General features: G+C 40.1%; 1 protein-coding gene across 1 annotated transcript; it reads left to right on the top strand.

Annotated features, from left to right (window-relative positions):
- Positions 1-3,637: 3,637 nt before the first annotated feature.
- LOC117091474 (testis-specific chromodomain protein Y 2-like) lies at positions 3,638-5,649 on the top strand. The gene is given in 1 exon segment (XM_033223826.1): positions 3,638-5,649. A coding segment is annotated over 1 exon segment (1,626 nt). The 5' UTR covers positions 3,638-3,869; the 3' UTR covers positions 5,496-5,649.
- The last annotated feature ends 7,525 nt before the right edge of the window (positions 5,650-13,174 follow it).

Genomic DNA, 13,174 nt, shown 5'->3' with positions numbered 1-13,174 from the left:
GTTTTAAAAGTTATTAATGATTAAAACACCAGTGAACGTACGAAAAAGGTATATACAAATCTTTGTCCTGAACAAGCCCATACACTGTAATATTCTTAAATAACAATTTAAGGTAAATTAAACTCAACCGTATTCAGTTTATTTTAGAATATGAGCCACATTATTTAATAATATAGTTAAATTATTCAGTGCCAAGACAGATTCTAAAAATAAATGTAGAACTCATCAATTTTAAGTAATTCAAAATTAAAACAATAATGAGTTGCCATTTCGTACTTTTCCAAACTGGCAAATCTAAAAGATAATGATAAAACAATTCCAGCAAGACTGTGGGGTGAATAACTAAATGATTGGTAATGTAAGTTAATTCAATCCTTTCTGATAACTTTTAGCTGATTATAAAGTAACATAAATTGATTGTTGAAATATGATAGTATATGGAAAAGTCAACATTATCTTAAAAAATAATTAAGACTCACAGAAAGTAGATTATATTTCCTTCTAGGTTTAAAATGCATATATGGCTAACACGGTGAAACCCTGTCTCTACTAAAAAATGCAAAAACTAGCTGGGCGAAGTGGCAGGCACCTGTAGTCCCAGCTACTCCAGAGGCTGAGGCAGGAGAAAGGCGTGAACCCGGAAGGCGGAGCTTGCAGTGAGCTGCGATCCAGCCACTGCACTCCATCATGGGTGACACAGCGGGATTCCGTCTCACAAAAAAAAAAAAAAAAAAAAAAAAGCATATAAACATTTTGTCTTAAGAAATTGTCTTGAAAACATTATGTGTACATAAATTACTGGCATACTTCTTTTCTTAACACATCACGAAAATTTTTCATAATTGTTAATATTCAATAAATTTTTAAATTTTTAACAGCAGCATATCACTTCACCACCTAGTTAACATTCCACTGCTGGACACTTAACTAGCTACCAGATTTTGGCTATTCAAACTGCGATTTCAGTACAGGTGCAGTGGGTCACGCCTGTAATCCTAGGAGTTTGGCAGGCCAAGATGGCAGATCACTTGAGGTCAGGTGTTCAAAACCAGCTTGGCCAAGATTGTGAAACCCCATCTCTACTAAAAATACAAACAATTAGCCAGGTGTGGTAGTGCACACCTGTAATCCCAGCTACTCAGGAGGCTGAGGCAGGGGAATTGCTTGAACCCGGGAAGTGGAGCTTGGAGTGAGCTGAAAATGGCCATATTGCCCAAGGTTATTTATAGATTCAATGCCATCCTCATCAAGCTACTAATGAGTTTCTTCACAGAATTCAAAAAAACTGCTTTAAAGTTCATATGGAACCAAAAAAGAGCCCGCATTGCCAAGACAATCCTAAGTCAAAAGGACAAAGCTGGAGGCATCACGCTACCTGACTTCAAACAATACTACAAGGCTACAGTAACCAAAACAGCATGGTACTGGTACCAAAACAGAGATATAGACCAATGGAACAAAACAGAGTCCTCAGAAATAATACCACACATCTACAGCCAACTGATTTTTGACAAACCTGAGAGAAACAAGAAATGGGGAAAGGATTCCCTATTTAATAAATGGTGCTGGGAATATTGGCTAGCCATAAGTAGAAAGCTGAAACTGGGTCCTTTCCTTACTCCTTATATGTAGATTAATTCAAGAAGGACTAGATACTTAAATGTTATACTTAATACCATAAAAACCCTAGAAGAAACTCTAGGTAGTACCGTTCAGGACATAGGCATGGGCAAGGACTTCATATCTAAAACACCAAAAGCAACGGCAGCAAAAGCCAAAATTGACAAATGGGATCTCATTAAACTAAAGAGCTTCTGCACAGCAAAATAAACTACCATCAGAGTGAACAGGCAACCTACAGAATGGGAGAAAATTTTTGCAATCTACTCATCTGACAAAGGGCTAATATCCAGAATCTACAAAGCATTCAAACAAATCTACAAGAAAAAAACAAACAACCCCATCAAAAAGTGGGCAAAGGACATGAACAGACATTTCTCAAAAGAAGACATTCATACAGCCAACAGACACATGAAAAAATGCTCATCGTCACTGGCCATCAGAGAAATGCAAATCAAAACCACAATGAGATACCATGTCACACCACTTAGAATGGCAATCATTAAAAAATCAAGAAATAACAGGTGTTGGAGAGGATGTGGAGAAATAGGAACACTTTTACATTGTTGGTGGGATTGTAAACTAGTTCAACCATTATGGTAAACAGTATGACAATTCCTCAAGGATCTAGAACTAGATGTACCATATGACCCAGCCATCCCGCCACTGGGTATATACCCAAAGGATTATAAATTATTCTACTACAAACACACATGCACACGTATGTTTATGGTGGCACTATTCACAATAGCCAAGACTTGGAATCAACCCAAATGTCCATCTGTGACAGAATGGATTAAGAAAATGTGGCACATATACACCATGGAATACTATGCAGCCATAAAAAAGGATGAGTTTGCGTCCTTTGTAGGGACATGGATGCCGCTGGAAATCATCATTCTTAGCAAACAATCACAAGAAGAGAAAACCAAACACCACATGTTCTCATTCATAGGTGGGAACTGAACAATGAGATCACTTGGACTCGGGAAGGGGAACATCACACACTGGGGCCTATCATGGGGAGGGGGGAGGGGGGAGGGGAAGGGATTACATTGGGGATTATACATGATATAAATGATGAATTGATGGGTGCTGACGAGTTGATCGGTGAAGCACACCAACATGGCACAAGTATACATATGTAACAAATCTGCAAGTTATGCACATGTACCCTAGAACTTGAAGTATAATAAAAATAAATAAATAAATAAACAAAACAAAATAAAACAAACTCCATTATAATAAAAAAATGCAACATTTTAGGACAATAAATAAACACCCAACAGGTTCAACAAACTCCAAGTAACAGAAACTCAAAGAAACAAACTCAGAATTACCTGACAATTACTGTCGAGAACAAATACAAAGAGAATTTTGAGGATTTTCAAGAGAAGCAAGGGAAGTAGCTAGTCACGCAAAAGGGACCTTCAAAAAAAACCAGTGGACTTCTAATCTGTTTTATCTGTCTTCTTAGTCCCAGCTACTCGGGAGGATGAGGCAGGAGATTGGCGGGAACCTGAGAGGCGGAGCTTGCAGTGAACCGAGATCCCACCACTGCACTCCACAGCCTGGGTGACAGAGCCAGATCCTGTCTCAAAGAAAAAAAAAGAAAAAAGAAAAAAGAAATGTCTTATGGAGTACTTCAGGGTAGAAAGAACACACACTCAAAAGCCATACTAATAAGCAAATTTAAGGTAAAGATGAATACATGAAAAATTATCCAAGATGAAATAATTAACAATGTGCACCTCCACAATTTGTTCTCAATGTAACTTAAAACAATAATATATTTAATTAAAAAAAATTTGACTAATTTTTGTTTTTGACATGCAAGGTATAATTTTGATAATTCAGTAATTGAAACAGTACAGTTAAGTTACATGGGAGTAACGGTTTTGTATGTTACTAAATGTAAGCTAGTATAACTTTAAAATTGTTATAACATTAGAATGTTCAGTATAATCGTCATAGCAACCACAATTAAACAAAGAAACACAAAAGAGTAACTGGCAGGAAGCATGCTTTCCGTACTACAAAAGAGGATAGGGGCTGTGGATTTAACTACTCTTCTCTGAGGCTACTGAGCAAGCTATCATGCACCATGAGACAAAGCCTAAGCTGTTCCACTAGGGACTCATCCATACGCAGAACCTGGTGAAGCACTGGAGGCAGAAAGAAGTGGCGAGGTGGAGAGGCAACTGAAACAAAGTTGGCACAGCAACTGCTCCAACCCTGTGTCTTTCTTCATGGCTTCCCAGGAGTTTGAGGTTGAAACAATTGTTGACAAAAGACAAGAAAAAAATGGGAATATAGTGTATTTGGTTCGGTGGAAAGGTTATGACAAACAGGATGACACTTGGGAACCAGAACATCACCTCATGAACTGTGAAAAATATATACATGATTTTAATAGACGACAGACTGAGAAACAGAAAAAACTAGAATGGACCAGGACAAGTAGAATTTGTTGAAATAATGCCAGAAGAAGAACTTTCAGATCTACCAAAGCGGACTATACTAAGAGCTCTCCTAAAATGCTAGTGACTGGCAAACAACACGGATCCAAAAACAGCCAGTTATTTGCTGCCAGCAAGAACATTAGGAGAAAGGCAGCTTCACTTCTCACTGATGCGAAGGACATGGAGTTAGTAAATTCAACTCTCAAGACATTTGCACCTGACAGTCCTGTTGACAACAAGAAAACTGTGAGCCGTTTTCAGGAACTCAAGAAACTGGACCCTATTGCAGTAGATCAACAGGACGTGGTGGACTTCAAGGTGACAGAAGGGAAACCAGTCAGGGACCCTTTGTCAGCTCCCAGTGCAGAACAGGCTGGAATAGAGGACAAGACCCTGCTACAGCCACTAATGTCTCAGATGTCTGGCTCAGTTACTGCTTCCATGGCCACAGACTCAGCTCCCCAAAAAGCTATAGTGGTATTAATAGACCCATTAGCAGCCACTGGAACAACAGACACACGTACATCAGTTCCAAGAGTGAAAGGTGACAAAAGACATGTTACTGATGATGGCAGAGACCAGTCTTTTGTCAGGAAAATGTACTTCACCATAAGGCTAACAGAGAGTGCCAGCACATACAGAGACATTGTAGTGAAGAAAGAGGATGGATTCACCCAGATATTGCTATCAACCAGATCGACAGAAAAAAATGCACTGAATACAGAAGTAATTAAAGAAATAGTGAATGCTCTGAATAGGGCTGCTGCAGATGACAGCAAGCTTGTGTTGTTCAGTGCAGCTGGAAGTGTCTTTTGCTGTGGTCTTGATTTTGGGTATTTTGTGAAGCACTTAAGGAATGACAGAAACAGAGCAAGCTTTGAAATGGTGAACACCATCAAGAACTTTGTGAACACTTTTATTCAGTTTAAAAAGCCTATTGTTGTATCAGTCAATGGCCCTGCCATTGGACTTGGTGCTTCCATACTGCCACTTTGTGATCTAGTGTGGGCAACTGAAAAGGCGTGGTTCCAAACCCCTTATATGACCTTTGGACAGAGTCCAGATGCATGTTCTACTGTTACATTTCCAAAAATCATGGGTGAAGCATCTGCCAATGAAATGTTAATTGCTGGGTGAAAACTGACAGCACGGGAGGCGTGTGCCAAGGGCCTGGTCTCACAAGTGTTCTTGACTGGAACTTTCACCGAGGAGGTTATGATTCAAATTAGGAAGCTTTTCTTATATAATGCAATTGTGCTAGAAAAATGTAAGACCCTTGTTCGCTGTAATATTAAGATGGAGTTGGAAAAGGCCAATGAGAGAGAGTGTGAGGTGCTGAGGAAGATCTGGGGCTCAGCCCAAGGGGTAGAATCCATGGTAAAGTATGTTGAAAATAAAATTAATGAGTTTTAGTTGTCAGTCGGTCTGCTCAGGACCCAAGAACTAAGCCGAATCAAATACATCATGAGGTGCAAGATGCCCGAATCCATCTTCATAGCACAAAACAATTTCACCCAAGGTGAAGGCTTGGAAGCAGATCTGGAAATGTCCAAGCTATGTCTTTAAATTATCATGGCAATTTTTAAGCGCCGTAACTTTAAAAGAATTAATAAAACATTTCCTTGAACTAATGTGATTATTTTATACACACGTAAGCCCAAGTGTAAAAACAGACTGGTGGGTACTAGACTGTTCTTGCAAGCTCTAATTTGTATCTATGGCTACTACTATATATAAGATCAGAATTGCATTTCATTAGATGTGGATGACAGAGAATTCTGTAATAATGTTCATTTTTCTTATTTTTATATCCTAGAATGCAGAGTCTACTGGGGTAGGAGGCAGCCTCAGCTTCCCTCCCACAAAGAGAGACACAGAACTATCAGAGATGGTGCCCTTGACCTTACAGTGGCACAAATAATTCAGAGACACAGAATTATGAGTTAAAAGGCTTATCTTTTAGAATAAGTATTTCCGAACCAGAATTCCCTGATCATCATTCTCCTAAACAGAAGATGATTGGAATATATGGTGAGAAATCACTTGGCTTTCTTTTCTTTTTAAATGTCTAATTCTTAACCAGTTAACAAAAGACAACTTTATCTCTCCAAAGTAAAACTTGTTGCACCCTGTTAGTGAATTTTGGATTCTTTTTGGTGGAAATAGCCACTTTCTAATATTTGTAATGTGCACATTTAGGTTTCCTTAGACTATGTTGTAGTTACACTAACATTCTGGAGGCATTATTAAAGGCAGAAATTTCTTTCAAAATAAAGAAAAGACCCCTACACTCTGTATGACATTTAACATTATCAGTTTCTGTTTTTATGTGCGCACAATTTTCTGGAACACCCTGAGTGTTCAGCCACCTAGAAGCTCTCTGAATCCTGTGCTGTTGGTTTTCACAGAGGCTGCATTACATAGGCATAATTCAATGACCCTCTGGTCACTGGTAATGAATGCCACCTTTGTTACAGGATTTCTAGGATGTCACTTCACCAGCCAAGAATCTTTGTGAATGATGGTACATTTCCACAAGTTTCTCTTGAGCCTGCTTTTGTAAATTTACACACCCATCTTGCAGGTCGCACTCAGCTCCACCTATTGGCTTGAGTTTCATTTCGCTAGGGATGCACCAGGCACAGAATGGAGGCAGGTGTATGAGTGAGTGATGGTTGACTCCAGTCACTGCACACAGCTAGACATGTTATCTGTGATGAGGCATGCAGGTCAGGTGTTGGTACAGGTGACAGCTCCCTGCAAATATGTAGGTGAATCAACCATACCACAAGCTTTCTCTCCTGCAGGTACTGAAGAATGCAGTGGCATCCAGAAACACAGAAATGACAGAAACTTCAGAGATAGAAAGATGTCATCACAGCCCTGGCTTGGAAAAGCTTTAGATCTGGTCTTTTTTAGAGGCAAAAGTCCTGATTTCAATTTTATTTTTTCTCCTTTTTTTTTTTTTTAAAGGTACCCATGGGATAACTATGGCTTAAATCAGGGTTTTTAAAGGGTTCTGTCTCTCTTGCTAACGGAAATTAGGATGTGTTTTCTTCACTCTTTGACTGCTTTTTATTTATCATGACATGCTATAGAAGAAATGTTGATTGGCCCAACATCTTTCTGTTGTCTGTAGAGCGGTCTATTTCTCAGAAGCAGTAAGATTTTGGCTTAGGTATAACAAAACATCTTCTCATGTAAGACCAATTTCTAGATATTAGAAATGCTCTCTATATTTATCGCTGTATCAGAAACCTTCCACAGGTTTTACTTTATTTATTTAAGGTACTGTAATGAAAAAGAAACTTGCACTTTCCTGGCACCTCATTCCTTTTGCATTTCCTATAGGGGAAGTAATGGACTTGGAGTGTTGCTTGTTAAAATGGGAAAACTGATGATGATGTGAACAAAAGAGTCTCCAGACCAAGATCAGAAAGGCTGAGGCAACACAATTTGGTTTTGATTGTTTCCACGGAGAATGTTTCTCTGATGTTTGGGAGTTGTTTACTGTGGTGTTTTCTGATATGACTGCTAAGAAGGCATGAAAAATTTTACAATATTTATAAAGATTTGGGTTGTTTCACAGTGCAAAAAGCTTTGCACATAAGAAACTTCAGGGGGCGGAGCAAGATGGTCGAATAGGAACAGCTCCAGTCTCCAACTCCCAGCGCGAGCGACACAGAAGACCGGTGATTTCTGCATTTTCAACTGAGGTACTGGGGTCATCTCACTAGGGAGTGCTGGACAATCGGTGCTGGTCAGCTGCTGCAGCCTGACCCTGAAGCAGGGCGAGGCATCTCCTCACCTGCAAGCGCAAGAGGGAAGTGAATCCGTTTTCCTAGCCCGGGGAACTGAGACACACAACACCTGGAAAATCAGGTAACTCCCACCCCAATAGTGCACTTTCAGCAATCAGGCACACCAGGAGAATATATCCCACACCTGGCCGGGAGAGTCCCACGCCCATGGAGCCTTCCTCACTGCTAACACAGCAGTCTGTGGCGATCTATCCACAAGGCAGCAACGAGGCTGGGGGAGGGGTTCCCGCCATTGCTGAGGCTTAAGTAGGTAAACAAAGCCACTGGGAAGCTCGAACTGGGTGGAGCTCACAGCAGCTCAAGGAAGCCTGCCTGTCTCTGTAGACTCCACCTCTGTGGACAGCCCACAGCTGAAGTCCAATAGGGGAAACAGCGGGGGTGGTGCAGACGGGAAGGACTCTGTCTGACAGCTTTGGAGAGAGCCGTGGATCTCCCAACGTGGAGGTTGAGATCCGAGAACGGACAGACTGCCTGCTCAGGTGGGTCCCTGACCCCTGAGTAGCCTAGCTGGGAGACATCCCCCACTAGGGGCAGTCTGACACCCCACACCCCACAGGGTGGAGTCACCCCTGAGAGGAAACTTCCAAAGGAAGAATCAGACAGGTACACTCGCTGTTCAGCAATATTCTATCTTCGGCAACCTCTTCTGCTGATACCCAGGCAAACAGGGTCTGGAGTGGACCTCAAGCAATCTCCAACAGACCAACAGACAGTCCTTCTGACTCTCAGATGGAAAACTATCAAACAGGAAAGACACCTATACCAAAACCCCATCTGTACGTCACCATCATCAAACACCAGAGACAGATAAAACCACAAAGATGGGGAAGAAGCAGGACAGAAAAGCTGGAAATTCAAAAAATAAGAGTGCATCTCCTCCTGCAAAGGAGCGCAGCCCATCGCCAGCAACGGATCAAAGCTGGCCAGACAATGACTTTGACGAGATGAGAGAAGAAGGCTTCAGTCCATCAAACTTCTCAGAGCTAAAGGAGGAATTACGTAACCCGCGCAAAGAAACTAAAAATCTTGAAAAAAGACTGGAAGAATTGACAGCTAGACTAATTATTGAAGAGAAGATCATAAACGAAATGACAGAGATGAAAACCATGACATGAGAAATACGTGACAAATGCACAAGCTTCAGTAACCGACTCGATCAACTGGAAGAAAGAGTATCAGCGATTGAGGATCAAATGAATGAAATGAAGCGAGAAGGGAAACCAAAAGAAAAAAGAAGAAAAAGAAATGAACAAAGCCTGCAAGAAGTATGGGATTATGTAAAAAGACCAACTACTCCGTCTGTGAAAGGGGGAAAATGGAACCAAGTTGGAAAACACTCTTCAGGATATCATCCAGGAGAACTTCCTCAACCTAGTAGGGCAGGCCAACATTCAAATTCAGGAAATGCAGAGAAGGCCACAAAGATACTCCTCCAGAAGAGCAACTCCAAGACACATCATTGACAGATTCACCAAAGTTGAAATGAAGGAAAAAATCTGAAGAGCAGCCAGAGAGAAAGGTCGGGTTACCCACAAAGGAAGCCCATCAGACTAACAGCAGATCTCTCGGCAGAAACTCTACAAGCCAGAAGAGAGTGGGGGCCAATATTCAACGCTCTTAAAGAAAAGAATTTTAACCCAGAATTTCATATCCAGCCAAACTAAGTTTCATCAGTGAAGGAGAAATAAAATCCTTTACAGATAAGCAAATGCTTAGAGATTTTGTCACCACCAGGCCTGCCTTACAAGAGACCCTGAAGGAAGCCCTAAACATGGAAAGGAACAAGCGGTACCAGCCATTGCAAAAACAGGCTAAAATGTAAAGACCATCGAGCCTAGGAAGAAACTGCATCAACTAACGAGCAAAATAACCAGTTAATATCATAATGACAGGATCAAGTTCACACATAACAATATTAACCTTAAATGTCAATGGACTAAATGCTCCAATTAAAAGACACAGACTGGCAAACTCGATAAAGAGTCAAGACCCATCAGTCTGCTGTATTCAGGAGACCCATCTCACATGCACAGACATACATAGGCTCAAAATAAAGGGATGGAGGAAGATCTACCAAGCAAATGGAGAACAAAAAAAAGCAGGGGTTGCAATCCTAGTCTCTGATAAAACAGACTTTAAACCATCAAAGATCAAAAGAGACAAAGAAGGCCATTACATAATGGTAAAGGGATCAATTCAACAGGAAGAGCTAACTCTCCTAAATATATATGCACTCAATACAGGAGCACCCAGATTCATAAAGCAAGTCCTTAGAGACCTACAAAGAGACTTAGACACCCATACAATATAGTGGAGACTTCAACACTCCACTGTCAACATTAGACAGATCAACGAGACAGAAAGTTAACAAGGATATCCAGGAATTGAACTCAGCTCTGCACCAAGCAGACCTAATAGACATCTATAGAACTCTCCACCCCAAATCAACAGAATATACATTCTTCTCAGCACCACATCGCACTTATTCCAAAATTGACCACATAATTGGAAGTAAAGCACTCCTCAGCAAATGTAAAAGAACAGAATTATAACAAACTGTCTCTCAGACCACAGTGCAATCAAACTAGAACTCAGGACTAAGAAACTCAATTGAAACCACTCAACTACATGTAAACTGAACAACCTGCTCCTGAATGACTCCTGGGTACATAACGAAATGAAAGCAGAAATAAAGATGTTCTTTGAAATCAATGAGAACAAAATTACAACATACCAGAATCTCTGGGACACATTTAAAGCAGTGTGTAGAGGGAATTTATAGCACTAAATGCCCACAAGGGAAAGCAGGAAGATCTAAAATGGACACTCTAACATCACAATTAAAAGAACTGGAGAGGCAAGAGCAAACACATTCAAAAGCTAGCAGAAGGCAAGAAATAACTAAGATCAGAGCAGAACTGAAGGAGATACAGACACAAAAAACCCACCAAAAAATCAATGAATCCAGGAGTTGGTTTTTTGAAAAGATCAACAAAATTGACAGACCGCTAGCTAGACTAATAAAGAAGAAAAGAGAGAGGAATCAAATAGACGCAATAAAAAATGATAAGGGGATATCACCACCGACCCCACAGAAATACAAACAACCATCAGAGAATACTATAAATGCCTCTATGCAAATCAACTAGAAAATCTAGAATAAATGGATAATTACTGGACACTTACACTCTCTCAAGACTAAACCAGGAAGAAGTTGAATCCCTGAATAGACCAATAGCAGGCTCTGAAATTGAGGCAACAATTAATAGCTACCCACCAAAAAAAAGTCCAGGACCAGATGGATTCACAGCTGAATTCTACCAGAGGTACAAGGAGGAGCTGGTACCATTCCTTCTGAAACTATTCCAATCAATAGAAAAAAGAAGGAATCCTCCCTAACTCTTTTATGAGGCCAACATCATCCTGATACCAAAGCCTGGCAGAGACACAACAAAAAATGACTATTTTAGACCATTGTCCCTGATGAACATAGATGCAAAAATTCTCAATAAAATACTGGCAAACCGGATTCAGCAGCACATCAAAAAGCTTATCCACCATGATCAAGTGGGCTTCAATTCGCAAATCAATAAACGTAATCCAGCATATAAACAGAACCAAAGACAAGAACCACATGATTATCAATAGATGCAGAAAAGGCTTTTGACAAAATTCAACAGCCCTTTATGCTAAAAACGCTCAATAAATTCGGTATTGATGGAAGTACCTCAAAATAATAAGAGCCATTTATGACAAACACACAGCTAATATCATACTGAATGGGCAAAAACTGGAAAAATTCCCTTGAAAACTGGTACAAGACAGGGATGCCCTCTCTCACCACTCCTTTCAACATAGTGTTGGAAGTTCTGGCTAGGGCAATCAGGCAAGAGAAAGAAATCAAGGGTATCCAGTTAGGAAAGAACAAGTCAAATGATCCCTGTTTGCAGATGACATGATTGTATATTTAGAAAACCACATTGTCTCAGCCCAAAATCTCCTTAAGCTGATAAGCAACTTCAGAAAAGTCTCAGGATACAAAATTATGTGCAAAAATCACAAGCATACTTATACACCAGTAACAGACAAACAGAGAGCCAAATCAGGAATGAACTTCCATTCACAATTGCTTCAAGAGAATAAAATACCTAGGAATCCAGCTTACAAGAGATGTAAGGACCTTTTCAAGGAGAACTACAAACCACTGCTCAGTGAAATCAAAGAGGACAAAAACAAATGGAATAACATACCATGCTCATGGATAGGAAGAATCAATATCATCAAAATGGCCGTACTGCCAAGGTATTTATAGATTCAATGCCATCCCCATCAATCTACGAATGAGTTTCTTCACAGAATTGGAAAAAACTGCTTTAAATTTCACATGGAACCAAAAAAAAAGCCCACATTGCCAAGACAATCCTAAGTCAAAAGGACAAAGCTGGAGGCGTCACGCTACCTGACTTCAAACTATACTACAAGGCTACAGTAACAAAACAGCATGGTACTGGTACCACAACAGAGATATAGACCAATGGAACAGAACAGAGTCCTCAGAAATAATACCACACATCTACAGCCATCTGATATTTGACAAACCTGAGAGAAACAGGAAATGGGGAAAGGATTCCCTATTTAATAAATGGTGCTGGGAAAATTGGCTAGCCATAAGTAGAAAGCTGAACTGGATCCTTTCCTTACCCCTTATACGAAAATTAATTCAAGATGGAGTAGAGACTTAAATGTTAGACCTCATGCCATAAAAACCCTAGAAGAAAATCTAGGTAGTACCATTCAGGACATAGGCATGGGCGAGGACTTCATGTCTAAAACACCAAAAGCAACGCAGCAAAAGCAAAAATTGACACATGGGATCTAATTAAACTAAAGCTTTTGCACAGCCAAAGAAACTACCATCAGAGTGAACAGGCAACCTACAGAATGGGAAAAAATTTTTGCAACCTACTTATCTGACAAAGGGCTAATATCCAGAATCTACCAGAAACTCAAACACAAATATACAAGAAAAAAGCAAACAACCCCATCAAAAAGTGGGGAAAGGATATGAACAGACATTTCTCAAAAGAAGACATCCATACAGCCAACAGACACATGAAAAAATGCTCATCATCACTGGCCATCAGAGAAATGCAAATCAAAACCACAATGAGATACCATCTCACACCAGTTAGAATGGCAATCATTAAGAAGTCAGGAAACAACAGGTGTTGGAGAGGATGTGGAGAAATAGGAACACTTTTACACTGTTGG

The sequence above is a fragment of the Trachypithecus francoisi genome, unplaced genomic scaffold (genome assembly GCF_009764315.1).
Source record: "Trachypithecus francoisi isolate TF-2019V2 unplaced genomic scaffold, Tfra_2.0 Contig01262, whole genome shotgun sequence".
Classification (NCBI taxonomy): Eukaryota; Metazoa; Chordata; class Mammalia; order Primates; family Cercopithecidae; genus Trachypithecus; species Trachypithecus francoisi.
This window is presented reverse-complemented; position numbering and strand designations above follow the sequence as displayed.